Source organism: Rana temporaria, chromosome 3, assembly GCF_905171775.1.
Source record: "Rana temporaria chromosome 3, aRanTem1.1, whole genome shotgun sequence".
In the NCBI taxonomy this organism is placed as follows: domain Eukaryota; kingdom Metazoa; phylum Chordata; class Amphibia; order Anura; family Ranidae; genus Rana; species Rana temporaria.
The window spans coordinates 243,984,801-244,003,472 of NC_053491.1; the positions used below are offsets into that span (position 1 = coordinate 243,984,801).

The 18,672-nt window shown below is 41.1% G+C and overlaps 1 protein-coding gene across 2 annotated transcripts in view; it reads left to right on the plus strand.

Moving 5' to 3' along the window:
• The window catches only part of SH3PXD2B (SH3 and PX domains 2B), a 228,920-nt gene extending 211,387 nt beyond the window's left edge, over window positions 1-17,533 (plus strand). Inside the window, exons 9-14 of one of the 2 annotated variants that reach the window (XM_040344537.1) lie at window positions 583-666; window positions 1,881-1,998; window positions 3,748-3,947; window positions 6,909-6,958; window positions 11,963-12,088; window positions 13,600-17,533. In XM_040344537.1, coding sequence (XP_040200471.1) covers window positions 583-666; window positions 1,881-1,998; window positions 3,748-3,947; window positions 6,909-6,958; window positions 11,963-12,088; window positions 13,600-15,111 — 2,090 coding nt within the window. In that variant the 3' untranslated portion in view covers window positions 15,112-17,533. The remainder of the gene's footprint in view (window positions 1-582; window positions 667-1,880; window positions 1,999-3,747; window positions 3,948-6,908; window positions 6,959-11,962; window positions 12,089-13,599) is intronic. The other variant, XM_040344538.1, reaches the window with a different exon arrangement.
• Window positions 17,534-18,672: the final 1,139 nt, after the last annotated feature.

Genomic DNA, 18,672 nt, shown 5'->3' on the forward strand with positions numbered 1-18,672 from the left:
CAACCATGGGCAGAGACTTCTTAAAATCTATTACAGTTTAAAACAAAATCCAGTTTACTATATCATGTGTCCAGGATGTCTGTCTTCTGTCATCTCTCATCAGGACCTGCACATCCTAGACACACGATATAGTAAACTGGATTTTGTTTTAAACTGTAATAGATTTTAAGAAGTCTCTGCCCATGGCTGGCAAATAAAACTTTTTCTATTTTATTATAATTGTGGTATTAATTTTTTTTGTTCGTACTCCACTGAGGCACAATTAAAGTCCCATTCCACCCTCCCTTTTTGAATTTCAATCATACATGTATAATATAATATAATACAATACATACATACATTATACATGATATAAGGGAACCTGCTGCAATGAATATTGGGCATGATGTCTCTTACCACTACATGTAAGTATATAGGTTATATTCCACATATGTGTGCAATATTTTCCTTTTTTTATTATTTTTTTGTAATACCAACAAACTGGGTTCCTAAATTTATCCCATAAAGAACGACTTATTGGGAAAATAATGATGGCTCCTCATTTCCTTTTTTGTCACTTCCTGCTTCCCAACATGCTCCCAGCCCCATGGAGATACTGGTCCTTGCCTAGGCACGTGGGCCGCCGACGGACTCTTGGGGATTTGTACACCAGTGGATGGGGTCCAGGTGCAGAGAGGCTTGTTTTTTTGTCTGTGTTTACTGTTTGCTTGTGCTTTGACCATTGGTGTCTGCATGACTTGCACGGAATGTTTCACTTTGCTAGCCAGTGAAATGTTTTTCTGCATGCCTGAGGCATGAATCTTATTGTAAACTATATTCATAGAGTTATTTGAGATGTGATTTGTTTTGACATGCCATTGGTATATGGATTCTTAAGAAGTGCATTGCAAAAAATAAAAATAAAATGCTGTTTTATTAATTTTTAATCGCACTTATTTTTGTGCAGCAGCCAGTTTTCAGTTTGCCTGGTGTGATTTTCTGAAAAATAAAATAAATTATGTAATGTTAAAAGCAATGATAAACATTAATTTGTTTACTTGGCATCCAGTTACACTTTAAGCTGAGCTTTTACTTCGCTTGAAATTATATTATGGGAGCTTTAAATGACAGTGTCAGTTGGGTAGGTGCCGGGGTTGGTGATTAAATAAAATTCATTAATTAGTCTGTTCTCTCTAAACTTGTTGTTTTTGTAAAGGCTACTTTCACACTGAGGCACTTTACAGGTGCTATAGCACTAAAAGTAGCGCCTTGAAAGAGCCCCTCCTTTCACTCCAATTTGAAAGCCTGAGTGCTTTCACACTGGAGCGGTGCACTGACAGGACGGTAAAAAAAGTCCTGCTAGCCGCATCTTTGATGCGCTGTAGGAGCAGTAAAATCAATGGGCAGCAGCGCCGAACCAACGGCAAAGTATCTCTGCAGCAGCGCGTTGCGGGCAGTATTAACCCTTTTTCGGCCACTAGCTGGGGCAAAAGCGCCCCGCTAGCGGCCGAATAGAGCCGCAAAAATTACGGTAAAGCTCCGCTAAAAAAAGTGGTGCTTTACCACCGATGCCCAGCGCTGCTCAGTGTGAAAGCAGCCTAAGGGTTACTAAACCCCAATATACTAAATGATTCTGTTACTGCTCGTATGACTTGGCCTTTACTTTGAGAACAAAATGATTGTGACCTTATATCTGGGATCTGGGCTTTGTTGTTTTATGTAGTTGTTCTACTTTAGGATGACGATAATTATTACTATTTCTGGGCTACATTGATAATTGCACCAAAACACTTTATATGAATGTAGGTAATATTTTAGCTTGCTGAACTTACCAGTTATTAGATACAGTTTAGCTAATTATATACATGTTGTAAAAAAACATTTTTCACTTTTGATAACAGATGAGAAATACAGTGTGATCTACCCATATATTGCAAGAGATCAAGATGAAATCACGCTAGATAAAGGAGTCATTGTTGAAGTCATCCAGAAGAATTTAGAGGGCTGGTGGAAAATAAGGTAATATTTATAATTCAAAGGAAGTTTGAACTGTTATATTGTGATTATGTTTCCTTAGGGCCATGTCACACAGGCAATGCCAGCCATTTGCAGCAATTTGTAAATAGCTACATAAGAGCTATAGTAGCTGATGATTTCGCTCCTTAGAATTATGTTTTTCCGCAACTACTGATCAAACCTGTGCTACATTATTATGTTAGCGTTTGATACTACCAATTTATTTTCTTTGGGAATTTGTAGCCAAGCCATAGCCCTTAGAACTATTTTTAAACTAGAGATGCTGCACAACTATTAAAGCCAATATTCTGAACCATAAATAAAACTTTAAATATATGGTACATCTCACACCTTGGCAGAGTGATGGAAACGCTACTGTAGCATCCCACAGCCATTATTGGACCTGGAACAGAATGGTGGCCTGTTCTCTGTCTTGTTAAACTGCTAACATTACTATGTTTGTCATTCTGCCTTTTTTCAGAAGTTCAGAAATGCTTTGAGTATACACAAGTTATTAGTAAGCAGTGGTTAGTGGCGTTATTCTACTTAGGATTGCTACCTTCTCATATTTTTTTATTTGTACCACTTACACCAGGGGTGCCCAACCTTTTGAAGGCCGAGGGCCACTTAAGCGACTTGGTAACCAATCGCGGGCCACAATGAGCAGAGTGGGCAGATGACAGGTCTGTGTCCAGTCTGCATATACAAAGCAGACACAGACACAGCCCAATCTACTCTATGTGCCCTCTGATCCAATCAGATAGAAGGGGGAAGATCCACTTCTGTTTTTTTAGCAGATCAGATTGGAGGTAGGCAGGTGTAAACGGACAAAAGTCTGTTTACATCTGCCGCTCCATACAGGTGAATGGAGGGTCTGATTGGGTCGGACCGATCATGTAAATGGGGCCTAAGGCTGCTTTTACACTGATGGTCTGCGGTCTATTGTGGCGCAGTGTACCTGTGGTTTTCCTGCCGTTTAGCTGCCTTTTGCCATAGACGTCTATTATATCCTGCAGGTGTGGTGCACTTTCTGAAAATTTGCTTGCTTCCTCTACCGCCAGCTTCATTTACAACACTGATGCTCTCGGATGGCAGGTTGGCAACCTGCATTTTGGGCTTGCCAACCAGCTATCCCAGAGCAGGAGGTCGCGGGCCACATCAGAGGGCTCAGGGCCACTGGTTGGGCACCCCTGACTTACACAAATGTACATTTTTTTTAGATGTGGAAATCCTGAGGTGGACAGAAGGAACCAGGTTTATTCACTAAAACAATATAATGAGCAAAATGCAATGCAAAAAAGTAAAATCCATCTCGTAGTGGTTTGACTTGGTGACCTTTCAAGTGAAAAAATTACCAAGGCCCGCTCCGCTCTTTATTAATCTGTATCTCTGTTCCACCAGCAGCCTCTCTAATACTCTACGATATTGGACACTACTAGAAGTTTTGGATACCTGAGTCTCCCACCACACACCATAAGTTCCTCTTCTGACTCCTATGTCACTACGGGGGAAACAGTAATATAGGAGTTTAAAGATGGAGCCTCAGCACACAGTGAAGATTGGTTTCTGTAGTTAGGTTATCCATTAAGAAGTACATGCCCTGCCCACTCAGTTTATGCTGAGAACAAGTACATTTTAATTTAATTAGCAGTGAGTAAAGTTGTTTTTCTTGGACAAAACTTTTATAGACCTTAAAGTTGTGAGTTAAGGATTTGTAGTTTCTGTGAAGATAACAATATTTCTCTTTTCCAGGTACAAGGGTGCAGAGGGCTGGGCCCCAGCTTCCTACCTGAAGAAGATTAGTGGGGATTTGTTGGCTCAAAAACTGGCTTCAGGATCAAGTGCCAATTCAAGTGCTCTAGACCTGGATGGGCTCTCTAGACAACAAAACTTTACAAGTCGTGATAGGGATGTTCCTGGGCGCCAGGCGCATGTTACAGACTTCAAAAGAAGTGAGAAAAGAATGAATGACATTGGCATTCAGTCATACTTTGTCTGACTTTTATAATTTACCATTTTAATGTTCTGTTCACAATCCTGTCTTCCTAAATTGCTGTCTCTATTTCTAAAGATGTTGCTTCTTTTAAGATTTTTATGGGCCTATTCAATATGACAGTAATCTAATTGTGAGTACTAAATGGCACTGTGAGTACTGAGGACATGAGTACCAGGAGGCACTGTGAGTATTACGAGAGCAGTGTTGATATTGAGATGGCATTATGCATACTGAGGGGGCAGGGAGGTGCTGAAGAGTCACAATGAGTGGTACAGGCCACTGTGAGTTCTGAAGGGGCACAGTGAGTACAGATGGGGCACTGTGAGTGCTGGTTGGGCAGTGTCAGTGCTGAGGAAGCACTGACAGTGCTAAGAGGGTCACTGGGATCAGGTTCAGCACATGCAGTGGATAGACAGATTGTTGGGAAGGGCTGAGAAGGACCCAGCTGTCATGGTACATATTGATACAAATGACAAAGTTAGAGGTAGATGTAGGTCAGACTCACCAATAGCATGCAGTGCCAAGCTGCAGCAAGCAAGACCAGCAGACTATTAGCATGCATTATAAGTAGGGATGTCCCGATACTGACACTAGTATCGGTACCGATACCGAGCATTTTCCCAGGTACTTGTATTCGGAGAAATGCTCCGATGCTTCACCCGATACCTGGGCAGTCAGGGTGATCGGTGCGGCAGGGGAGTTGCAAGCACTGATCTGCCTCCTTTTCAGCTGCTTTAGTTAAAGTTATACAGCAGTGATTGGTGCTTTTAACTCCCCCCAAAGCCACACCGATCACCGCTGACTGTCCCTGTATCTTCCTTCGTGCTGCTCTCCCCCTCCGGGTTCGTGTCCCCCTCCGTGCTGTGTGTCCCCCTCTGGGTCCTTGTCCCCCTCCTTGCTGCAGTCCGTGGTCTGTGTCCCCCTCCGTGCTGCTCTCCCCCCTCAATGTCCTCCTCCACCCCCTCAATCTGTCAGGATGGAGAGTGGAGGTAGGAGCCTCTAAATTCGGCTCCTACATTTTCCGAATGAAGAGTCAGTGAACACTGACTCTGTCCATTCACATAACTGAGCATCGTAACCTGTGTTTACGATGCTTCAGTTTATGAATGGAGAGGAGCTTCTCTCCGTTCATTTTAGCTGAGGCTGCAGAGAAAGGGACTGGGGAATCTGTGTCCTTAGTCCCTTTCTGTCTCAAAGGGGAGATGTCAGGGGTCTGTTAAGACCCCTGATATCTCACCAAAGACCCCCCAACAGGGCTGATAAAAAAAGAAAAAAATTTAAATAAATAAATAACGAATTTTAAAAAATAATAAAAATGTAAATAAACACACTGACAATTCACTCCACCCCCGCCCCCTAAAAAAAAAGAAGAAAGCACTGTAAAAAAAGAAATTGTAAAAAATAAAAATTGTAAAAAAATAAAAAATACTGCCACTACCACATGACATTAAAAAAAAGTATCGGTATTGGCGAGTACTTGATAAAAAGTATCGGTATTTTTACTCGGTCTCAAAAAAGTGGTATCAGGACAATCCTAATTAAGAGATAACATTATAATTCTACCACTTTACAAAACCCTGGTTTGACCACAGCTTTGGTATGTTTTCCAGTTGTGGTCACCCAATCCTCAGGAAGGATGAGCTGTAGAGAGTCCAGAGAAGGGCTAATAAGGGAGATGGAGGGCCTCAGTTACAAGGAACGACTACAAACATTATTTTCCTTGGAGAGACATTTAAGAGGGGATATAAACGCATTATAAAAATATTTAAATGCCGACTTCAGCATTGGGAGGAAACTATTTACCCAAGGTCAAAAAAAAAAAAACATGCGGTCACACATTGCAGTTGGATGAGAAGCAGTTCAATCTCCAACTGCGTAAGGTTTTTTTTTTTACTGGTAGAGCAGTAAGGATGTGGGACTCCCTTCCACAGTTGTCAGCAGTGTAGATAAAATAAAAAAAGATTTGGACAAGTGTCTTAGCATGAGCAATGTACAGCAATATGGAAAATTATAATAACTGGGTTGACTGGTGTCTTTAATTAACCTTACCATCTGAATGTCATTTTTGTTGTATACTTTGCACATGGTTGTTGTGGGTTCTGCTCTCTAGAGAAGTACAGAAATTGAAATTTAGACAATATGCATATTGCTTATTCAGGGCAGTACAACAGGTTTATTCAAATGTTCTTCTTCCCAGCAACATATACCTTAGCTTTCCTTTATGTTCTTACTGGAAGTGAGGAAAATACCTAATACATTAAGTTTAATGCCCAACTCTAAGATAAAAGTAAAGCTGGACCATAGATGGATCAAAATTTGGCCGGCAGAATTTTGATCCATCTATTGCTGTTACCATTCATGAGAAGTCGATCTGATGATCATCTTCCCATGAACGGGCTTGTGGAAAGTTTTGCTTTGGTTAACTTGTACCGCCAATTTGCTGCAGTGCTGATCTGTGTATTCTGACGACAGGGGAGTTCAGTTGTCGGAATATAAAACAATGAGGAGGATTCCCACATCCACCTTGAATGTGTGGATGGAGGTTCAAAGAGAAGTTTGGACATCTGAAAAAAACAGTTCTCTTTTTTCCCACCGGGAAAACCGGCAGGCTTTTGCCCAGCGTTTTTTCGAAGTTCTCCTATGGGAAAAACTGTGATGGAGCATACACACAGCCGGGAAAGCTTTTTCCTGTCGGGAAAACCGGCCTTGTGTAGGGGGAAAGACTGACCGAGCAGGTTCTCGGCTTTCCCCTCGGGATTTCCAACAGGAACTTTTCCCGTCGGAAATCCTGCATGTGTGTACGGGGCATAAAGCTCTTTTCCACCATTTCCTATTGGCTATTTTTAACACAAAATGTCTGCTACTTTGAGTGAGTAGTAAAGTATGGCTATTTAAATAATTTTCCCTATTCCTGCAGAATCTCCAATACTGAGACAGAGGCCTCCTCCTCGACGGGATCTTACTATTGTAAGTTTTTTTTTTCTGTACACCCCTTAGACATATCTTTTTTCTTGCAGCTCTGGTTTGGAGCTGTGGGATTTCAAAGCTTATGTGTGTGTCTATAAAATATATATCTAAGTGAAACTCAATAGACAATGGAATAGAATGTGCAATCAAGAACGATTGGGTCACTCCTGAAAGCATTTTCACTACCCCACAAATCTTTTGCTGGACTCTATCCAGTAGTAAAAGAGTTTGCAAAAAAGTAGACTATTCCTGTGGTTAATTCTGCCTTATTTGTCCTAAACAAACCTCCCATTGTACCTATTGAAGATGTTCCCTTTTTCAAGGATTCTGGTGATAGAAAATCGAAAATCCTCATAAAAGCTGGCAAGCCCAGCCCTATACCAGCTCTCACTGCTATTTATGTATGTCAAATTGCATCTAACTAGACTAAGGCAATGAATAACCAGCATGACACTGTACTTCAGGACTGTGGTGTTGCAGAATAATTACAACAGTTGCCTTCTGCACTTCTTTTGTGTAGATGCCTTGAAACACCTCATAAGACAAATATCCAAAATGGCTCTCATTTCCAATCATATGGGCAAAATCTTATGGGTAAAGGCTTGGGAAACGAAAGCTGCCTGTAAGACGCCTCACAACGTTGCCTTTCCAAGGAGGATGTGTGTTTGGTGAGGCACCTGACCAATTTATCAAAGAAATTACTGGTTTGTTACCCTCCTTTCTCAGAGAATAGCAACAGTGGTTCTGGCCAGCTCAGTAGATTGCTTTAAGAAAGACCTGGATTATTTCCTAAATGTACATAATATAACTGGGTACTGACATTTAGAGGTAGTTGATCTGGGGAAAATCCGATTGCCTCTCGGGGGGATCAGGAAGGAACGTTTTCCCCTGCTGTAGCAAATTGGATCATCCTCTGCTGGGGTTTTTCGCCTTCCTCTGGATCAACTGTGGATATATAGAATTGGGTATATGGGATTGTATGATATTATATATTTTTTTATTTGTATGGTTGAACTGGAAGAACTTGTGTCTTTTTTCAACCTGACTAACTATGTAACTATACTGTCACCAGTGGAGGGGGGTGGGTTGACCAAGCCATGACTGATCCGGAGCAGCTTACACAGGGCCACTGTAACTAAATTACATGAATCTGTGTTTAATACCTCTAGCACCCGGTAAGTGCCTAGTGAGAATGTGAAGTAACCTCTAACAACCCAATCAGTGAGCAATACATGTGTACAATAACCTTTTAACACCCCAATCTGTTAACAGTAATAATGTACAACCATCTCTAACATCCCAAACAATAACCAACAACGGTGTACAACAAACCACAAACACCCCCAATCAGTGATCAATAGTTATATTCAATAATCTACAGTAACTCAATCAGTAAAATGAAAAAGTGTATATTAATCTCTAACCACCCCAGCAATACCTTATAATATCCCAATCAGTGAACATAAACTGTGCCTGTTTTAAAATATTACACCCGCACCTTTCAGGGTCATGTGACCATCCCCCCAGTGCAAAGTGATTATTGTTATAGTCTCTAACACCCCACTCTGTGGGCAGTAATAATGTGCATTAATCTCTATTAATTCAATCTATGAACTGTGATGTCTCATTCAATGAACAGTAATGTTGTGCAGTAATAAATTAACCACCCAGTCAGTGCAAGTGATGATGTAATATCCAGTATTCTCTTGTATCCCAATCAATGAGCTACCACAAGATGTATCAGCCTCCAGCAGCCCAATCAACCAGCGACACCATATGTAGTATCCTCTAGTACCCCAATCAGCTAACTATAGTATTGCACAAACCCCCCCCCCCCCCCCCCAACACCCCAATAAATAAACAGGGATACATTGTCGCAGCCCACAGAAACCAACCAACGATCACGAGTAACTCACCCAATCCCCCTAAATATCCGATGGAATATCCAGAACATATATAATCTGTTAGGTGTCCTTCGGAGAAGTATGGGTCATTCCTGTAACCTCCCACCGCCACTTAATAAAGAAGAGCTAGCAGCTATTTCACCTGTTTTCAAATCAAGACATGCCCTTTTTTAGTAAAAAGGGCATGTCTTGCCCTTGCCATTAACTAAACTCCAAACAACATCGGGCACACAGTCCTGCGCTCCCCAACTCAACTCCTATAGTTTGCCCATTTAGCGGCTCCCCCTATACTTATATAATGTTAAAGCTTATTATAATTACAATAAGAAAAATTAGAGAGAGCATTCAGTAAAGAGCACCCGTTTAACCTGAGAAATTCTCAGACAAAGGTACAAGGATAATATACTAGGTATAGGGTAGTAAGTGGTGACCCCCTTTTACATATAAAAATTAAACCTCCCTATCTTCTGGAGCCTGCCTGCCCACCCAACCGATTGTGTGATCGTCCTGAACTGTATCTCCTCCATTGTTGTCTGCTGCTGAGGGCCCCATTCCGCTACCAATGGAAGATCTATTCAGTTGGGAATTTCAAAAACCTCTGATCCCAGAAAATGAAAAAAGTCTGGCAATTGAGCAGGATCATGTAGGGTATAGCTACGGACATCCTTTTTAATGAACAAAGACAGTGGATAGCCCCACCGATGCGTAGATCCCATGGAGCGCAGGTGATCCAATAACGGTTTCAGCAAACTGAGTCTATACTTTGTCTGGCGACATAAATCGGGATACAGCTGTATCTCTGCCCCATTAAAGTCCAATGGTCCCTTCAGCCATGCTGCCCTGAGTATATCCTCTTTTAACCTAAAAAAATGTACACAACACAAAACATCTCTAGGGTCAGTCTGTGCAGGGTTATGAATAGTAGGGACCCTATGCACATGGTCTAGTTCAATCAGAGCGTCTGGGGATTTCTCCAACAGCTGGTTACAAATGGCAGACACTTTGTCTCTCAGACCGGGCCCCCCAACTGTCTCTGGAATCCCCCAAATCCGGATATTTATTCCTTCTGCTTCTATTTTCTGAATATTCTGCTTGCAATTGTAACCCGATCAGTCTCTGAAGTTGGATTTGCAGCTTTTTCGCCATAGCCTTAAAGGAATTTTTTTTTTTTTTTAGCTAAATAGCTTCCTTTACCTTACTGCAGTACTGGTTTCATGTCCTTATTGTTCGTTTTTGCTTTGAAGTTGCTGTAATGCTGCTCTGATCTCCACACTTCCTGGTTGTCTGTTTACTTATAACCACAGTACTGGGAGATTTTCACGGTGGTCTAAGCTGTCATTACTGTGTGTCTAAAACTTAACAGAACCAATCAGATTCATTGTAAAAACAAAACACTGCCCTGGATTTGTTTGTTTTTGTTCTGTGTGTCTCTCTAGTTCACAGGAACATGAAACCAGTTTAAAAGTGAAACTAACCTGCAGGCACATTATAGGATTGATTTTTATCTATTTGTAATCATTTTTAAAAGGAATCAGTTAACTTTTATGTCTTTATACCCTGTAAACAGTCATTTCAGCAAAAAAAATGTTTTCCTTTAGTGACCCTTTAATACGTACATCAGATGCAGATTGCTGAGTTTCTAAATGGAGCAGTTTATGGTCCACTGCTCCTGTTTTATAGCGAACCTCTTCTATCTCCTCCCATAGAGTACCAGTCAGACTGCCCAGCAATTTCTGTATGTCCTCTCTAGTGGGGAGAGCTTGAATAAGCTGCCGGGTGTCTGGCTCAGCAATGTCCTCCTGGCTGTATGGGCTCGGTAAGGATAGCTGTGAGTTTATACCAGGAGTCATTGATATAGGTATTAGAGACTCCAGCCCTGCTATTGCAGGCCATTCAGCAGCTGCTGCATCCGCCGGCGATATGGAGCTATCCTGTGTTTGCTGAGATATCTCAGACTATGGTTTCCATAATGGCGCCATATTAGGAGCAACAGACTGTCCATCTCTTCTTAGCGTCAGGTAATATAGGAATGACAAGGAGTATAAGGGCACTCCTGTAGCATTTCCCCGTCATGGGCTTGGGCTATAGAGCTTGTATTATCGACGGTCTCCTGGGGAATGCACATCGGTATCACCGATCTCAAATTCCGGACATCCTCACTCCGCCATGCCATGCCCCCCCCCCCCCTTGCTCTCCTTCTAGCCTTAGCTATTATTATTTTATTTTGTTACTTTTTTTCAGCATTACATAAGAAAATATTCCTAGTGCCATAAGGAAAAAACAATCTCTATAGCTTTTTAGTGAGCTCACTTACCTGTAATGAAGGATGGATCCTGTGGAAATCTTCACTGCAGAGATGCCCTGTCCTCTTCCTGCTGCTGAACTTTTGGTGCCAAGTTCCCAAACGAGGACCTGCTACCTCCTCGAGAAATGTTCTTTTTAGTGCTTCCATGATTTTTAAATGGAGGAAAGTCTGATGAATCACAGGCATTTCTCCCCCATTTACAGATCATGTTACAGACAGTGAACGCAATGAAAGAACATTTGGAAGAGGGGTAAGTGGGTCCTCATAGAGAACTTTTTACAGCAGCTTTAAATAAGACCCACAGCTATTAACCATCTCAGCGTTGAAGGTTCAGGAACAAGAGGAAGACTTCCTGAAGTGGAAGAAGATTTATACAGGATCCAGCTGCCTGAATGACATGGGACATCCTTCATTATAGGTGTTGGCTCACTAAAGCGAGAGAGAGGGGGGTTGTTTCTATGGCTGACTAAATTCCTCTTTAACACATATTCTTTTTTGCCTAGGAGCCCCTGAGCTTGGAACCCTTAACAAGTAGACCTGAACTTGATCTCAAAAATTGGGGCTGTGCACACTATTATCTCATAATGCAGTAAGCACATCTCTATGTGCCCCTTTTGGGAGGAGAGGGCCAGGGGCAAGTTCTGACTTTGAGTTCAAGTGGACATCTAACTTGCTAAGTATGGTGAGATTGGGGTGCCTTGTGTATGTGGTGAAGTTCGGTTGGAAGTAGAGCAGTAACCTGAGGTGTTCTGTAACGAAGATACATTGAGATATTGTTCTAATTTGTTTCCACAGCCCCGGGGATTAAATCTCCCTAAACCTCCAACTCCACCACATGTTGAAGAAGAGTATTACACCATTGCAGATTTCCAGACCACCATACCTGATGGCATCAGTTTCCAGGCTGGACTGAAAGTTGAGGTGAGGTTTTAACCTTAAAATGTTGCTGAGCTATAATGAGATCCAGACAGTTGCTAGGAATTCTCTCATTTGCCATTGTCTCCGTTAATGTTGATTACCCCCACCCTCCCAGCTTTGTAGATATACTCTTGCCCACTTGCCTTTTGAAAGGGAACAAATTAGGACAATAGTTACCTATCACAGTTGAGCCTTCCATCCAACATACAGGGCTGCCTTTGCCTGACCCCTGGAACTGTTTCTAGTTTTGTGGTAGACATGGTATTGTGCAGCACATTTCACATGTGTTCCATAACGATTTCAGGACTGGAGCCATGGCACCCTGTAGTGCTGGATAGAAACCTTGGGTGAGCCACATAATGGCCATCCTAAAAGGTTTCCTTGAACCTTGAGTGATTTATTTTAACCACTTGCTGACCACCCTATAGCAGTTTTACTGCTACAGGGTGGCAGTTGTGCACTGGATCACGCATTTATTCGTGATCCTGCATTTCCGCCTGCAGGGGACTCACACGCCGCCGGCCCACTTCTGCTGTGATTATTCACAGCAGAAACTGATCTGTGGATGCCGGACACTATGTGCCTGCCAGCACCCACCAATCGTTGGGAAGAAACTCAGAAAATATCTCTGTAAACAAGGCAGAGTTCTGTTCGGACAGGGGGGGGGGGAGGAATATATTCTGTGTTCTCTTTCCCTAGTAAAAGCAATATACATGGTAAATGCAAACACTGGCTAGGCACACAGTTAACTCTTTGCCCTTTTTTCCTAGATGTTTAACCCCTTCCCAATCAGTGTCATTACTACAGTGACGGTGCATATTTTTAGCACTGATCACTGTATTCGTGTCACTGGTTCCCGCAAATGGTCAAAAGTGTCAGTTAGCGTCCCATTGTCCACCTGCAATATTGCAGTCCAGCTATAAGTCGCTGACCGCGCAATTGTCAGTTAAAGTAGCGCAGTGCTGTATTGGCCTGGTCATGAAGTGGGGTTAATCTTCCAAAGGTTAAGTGACTAAATTAACCTGTACTATTACGTTTATATAGGCTAAACTTTTCTTTTCCTTTTTTCGTTTTGTTAATGCTAGTTGACTGGCTCTTATGCTAATCCATTGTATTTTGCCACCAAACTGAAACAAGTATGCAGATCAGAAGCTCAGGGCTTTATGCTTGTTTTGGATCAGTGATTCTAAAGTATTGAAGGTAGAGACAGCAGCCAGGGTAATAGTTTTCAGAAGGCACTCAGCACTAGAAGCTCTCAGTATAGGATACACATTTTGGAAAGTGGAAAATGTACACAATTGTGTTAATGTATTCAGGCCACGTCGCCTTCCCCAAGACATATTTAACTTAAATTTAAATGCATTTAGTATCTCAGGTTGTGCAATTTTTTATTGATGGGTATTATAAAAATTGTTATTTCAGATTGCAGTGTTGATTACTAGAGTTAAACTTACATTTCTTCCAAGATTGTTGGATATAGCTTCTTTTATAATCTGTTATCGATTTCATTTTAGGTTGTTGAAAAGAACCATAGTGGTTGGTGGTATATACAGATTGATGATAAAGAGGGCTGGGCTCCTGCCACCTTTATTGACAAGTACAAAAAAACTAGCAATGCTCTAAGGCCCAATTTTCTGGCACCTTTACCAAATGAGATGGCCCAGCTGTGCTTGTCTAATGCTTCTACAGAAAACACCTCTGTGGAGGAAGCATCTGGGCCATGTAGGCCTCTGCCTGAACCACCACAAAATGGTACAGACCCTGTGTCCAAATGGTCAAAAGAATTGAAGAACAAAGACCCAGGTTTCAAAAGTTCTCCCTTGGATGGCAAAGAACACTTTTCAAATAGTGTGTATGATGAGGCAGCTGTTGATGATGGGGAGGAGAAGCCAAGTCTACCTCCGAGAAGGGAATCCATGCTGAAAACTGAAGAGGTATCTGAGCGGCCAAGCATGCCACAGCATAGAGCTCCCCCTCCAAAACCTTTAACCAGCATGATGGCATCAAGTCCTCAAAAGCAACTTCCTTCAAAGGAAGTCAAGAAACCCGAGATAAAAAATGACAAGAGCAAAATGTTTCAGTTGAAAAATGAAATGGGTCTCGAGTGTGGACACAAAGTATCACCCAAAGAGCTAAAAAAGCCAATGCTTAAGCCTGTTGCCAACAAACCTAAGCCTGAGATATCATCAGAGAAACCTGAATTAATGGTTCCAAACCCTTTTCTCAAAGCTAAACCACAGGTCAAACCCAAACCAGTCGCCACAACCAAAACTGAGGGTAGTTCAGAAGATAAGGTTGACATTTCAAATCTGAGAAGCAGACTTAAACCCTCTGGGAAATCGTTAGATAAAGGTAATGAGCAAGAGCCTTGTGCAAGTAGTGGGGTGAGCGACACTAAAGTTTACAACTGTATAGGGGCTGCTGGCAGACCCTTTGATAAACCTGATCAAAAACATCTGTACAAGCAGAACAATAGTATTCCTGGTGAACCACCTTCCAAAGCGCTTCCAGTACCACTTAGGACTGTTGACACTGAACCAAAGGCTGCAAGAGATCTACCCCAGAGGCCTGTAATTCCACCAAGGAGACCACCTCCTCCCAAAAAAGTTTCCATGTCATGTGAAACAAATGAAGGCAGGGCAACACAGATAAAAGAAAGTTCTGATTTTACAGTTGCTCATATGGCTAATCGACCCATAATGGTTCCTCCTAAATCCAAGCCGCTAATTTCTTTACCAGGTAGCGATGATACTAAAGTGAAAAATAGCTTTGTTCCCAAGATGCCGGCATCTAGACTAGCAGATAAATCAGAAACAAAAGAGAAGCCTGTATCCAGTACTCCACCTTCTCAGTACGTGGCTGTTGCTGACTTTGATGGAGATGAGGATACTAGTAGCTTTAAAGAAGGAACAATATTTGAGGTTCAGGAGAAGAGTTCTAATGGCTGGTGGTTCTGTAGGGTTCTTAGTGGGGGCCCCACTTGGGAGGGCTGGATACCTTCCAATTATCTAAGGAAGAAGCCATAATGGCTTGCCTAGTTTACACAGTTACCTAGCCTCTTACTTTCACTCCTATTTAATTAGTCCATTAATTTATAGTTTTTACTTCAAGCCTGATTCTTATAAAAAAAAAAAATACATTCCAGTTTTATTCACACCTCGCCTAAAGAGAACAGCTTGCTATGTGGACAGCATGTAGAGAAAAATGTGGGCATCTCCTGACTGAACTGCAACTCCCAGCATGCTCTAATGCTAAAGGCAACATAACTGACCTGAAAACGGCTGTATGATGATTCCACCATGGAGAAGATGACTGCTGAAATTGTTCTTCCCTGGATTATGGAATTGTGAACAGAGATGGCATAAACAAAGCCAAATTGTCCTGTCTTCTCCATATTTGGCCATCACTAACCGAGCCAATATTTCTGGCCAAGTCATACTTAAGCCACTGTTGACAGTGGCTTAATGGGACTGTACAGTTTAAGACTTTATTTTATGTTTTCTATTTCATGTTCAGAGCAGTGATATCACAAGCTCAACAGCACACTTAAATATTTTCTGATACATTTACATTGCAGCCTGGCATGTTTCCGTTTATAAAATCCCTACTGTGCTAAAAGGGCAACTAAATGATGGTGTGATTTTGCAAGTTATATTTTTTTTCTATAAATACTAAATGAATATATTTTTCATTTTTTTACATTGTTTTTGTGAATGCTTCTAGCATTGGAAAGGGTAATGATATTGTAAGGCCAATAGAGGGCAGCAATATCCAGTAAAACGTGGACAAAACCGCAAGCATGTTTTTTTTTCCCTTATAACCCAATCCACCAATTCTTTCATATTAAAAAAAATAATAATAATTGGGCAAAATAAAAACAATGGATTAAAGATTAAAAACAAGACAGACACAACCTGTGCAATAGCACATCTTTGCGAGTGTGCATAGGTCAGACCAATGGCAGGAATAGGGTATGCATAGTAATTTAATTTACTGTACTCTTCATATAAAAATTTCAGAAGCTGATTAACAACCTGGAAACGTTATATTTGGTTATTTAAAAAAAACTCAAAAGGACTATTGATCATCTAGATTGTTTTACAACTGGAAATTGTCTTGATTAGCAGCCTATATGTGTAATCTTCATTTAGCAGCTGCATTTGTATCATGCTCATCGCAACCTGGTAGAGAAGTGAGGCAAGAGCAGAATCACAAATCCAACCCTATTACCCCAGAAAAGGTTTGTGCCCTTCTCCTGGAATTATTAAGGACCAAATGTGGCCATTGTTTTGCCTTCATTTAATTGTATATCCCTTCAGGCGCCTGTGCTACTTATTTGATATCTATCAAAGAGCTTGTATGTATAAAATGTTTTCTGAGAAGGCTATATTTAAAGTGCATTTATTATGTTTTCCAAACTCCTTTGGTACAGGAGCAGTGCTCCATATCCAGCCATTGTCTTTCTTTGCTCTGGAACTGTGATGAGAGGTAGAGATGAACATACCTTCTTAGTGTTTTGTTTTTTTTGGAAAGGCTAAGGTGGCTTTTCAGGGGTGGGGCTTAAATAATAAATCTAGTTTTACTCATATAAGGGACAGATTAAGAATGAGGCTTAAAGTTGTCCCAGTTTGTGAGTATGGTAAACTGGGAATTATGGTGTTATATCCATATAGCGTATCTCTTGTTTACTTTGACAGATGTTGTTAAACATCAGCAAGGCAAAAACCTATGCGCACATTGCACATTGTTTCTTAGTATTTTATTGTATCCTTGCAGTATTATGTATTCTGATCTGTTTCTTTACAACAGAGGAGGTTATTATCCTTTGCTGCATATTACCTTTGTCTATATGTATGTATCCCATATACTTCATTTTTTGCATTCCCATTCATGTTTGCCATAAAATGTCATCAGTATTGAATCTTTTTTTTATCCACAGAACAAATGTCAATGTATACCAATGAATTACCCCCTGTATTCTGCTGCCAAATCTTTCCTTATAGTTGGTAATTATCGCTGATGGTGCCTTTCTGATTGCCTTGTTTTGAATGTGCCGTCATCAAACCACCATCCCATGGGCTTCCTTGCTCATACCTAATGCATATTTTGTGATGGAGCCCAAGTGACCTTTCCTAGTGTCCATTACTGTGCCTTCATAACGCATGCTTAGTTTGTAACAATATGCTCTTACCTCTCATTATGTCTCCCATTTGGTGCCACGATGGAAACACACCAAAGACATACAAGTTTTTTTTTTTTTTTTATAGTTAAGGGGTCATCTAGTGTAATTTCTTTGTATACATTACCAATGTGTCAGTTAAATAGAACTGATTTACCTTTCATACATCTTGACTTCATTCTGACCATCAAATCTCAAAAAAAAAAAAAAAAATCTCCTATTAGTGTTTTGTCTCCTGTACTAGGGCAATAAAGCTTTTTTATTAAGTTGCTTTTGCGTTTTTTTTCCTTGTCTTGTTAAACATCAGTCATGGGGGAAGCAGTGTTGCTGTTTTACCACTAGGTGGCTGCAAAGTGTTATATATTTGTAGTTGAATTAAAAGTGTGGCGACAAGGACTGAACCATTTTAGCAGTAGTCTAGCAAGGTCTTTTGCATAAAAGATTCTCTATCTATATGGAAATTAAAGTTATTTTTTGGTGTCAATAAACAGAGTTCTGGAAACAGAACCCTTTAGCCAACTAAACCTTTTGCTTTGTCACAGGTTTGGCTAATAACTTGTGAATTCTTTACCGATTATAATATTAGATGATTATTTATGAGGACTCTTGTTCATTAAAGTAGCATTCACCAGCATCTGTTCCTAAATACAAAGAGATGCATATTGTAATTTTCTTCCCTTCTTATAACTTGATAAATGTCACATACTCTGAACATTTGCCAGACATTCAGTTTGCACACTGCCAAGCCCAGGTATTGGATCCAAGCAATGAGTCTGGATGGAGATCTGGGGTCCATACTGCATTATTGGAAGGATCTTCTTTTTTTTTTTTTTTCTCATTTTAAAAGTTGAAGGAACACTAAAGATAATAATAATAAAAAATAACAAACATGTTATACTTGCCTCCACTGTGCAGCTCATTTTGCACAGAGTGGCCCAGAACCTGGTCTTCTGGGGTCCCTCAGCGGCTGTCTTGGCTCCTCCCTGCAAGAACTAACCACCTTCATGCGAGCAAGCTCGCATGGTGGTTAGTTCTTGCGGGCACGCTCCAGTGATACAGCCAGCGGCTATAGCCGCTCACTGTATCACTCGGACCCGCCCCCCGGCACGCCGCGTCATTGGATGTAAATTGACAGCAGCGTGAGCCAATGGCTGCGCTGCTTTCAATCAACCAATGAATGAGCCGAGAAGTCTGCGTGTTTATGGGGCGGGACTTTCGAGGGGTCAGGTAAGTAATCAGGGGACCGCTAATCCACAAATGTTTTTTTTCACCTTAATGCAGAGAATGCATTAAAGAGGGGGTTCACCCTATATTTTTTTTTTTTTCTAGCATTAAATTAAGCATAGTAGCGCGAGCTACAGTATGCCTGTATTTATTTCTTTTGCCCCGTACTCACTGTGCAATCCTA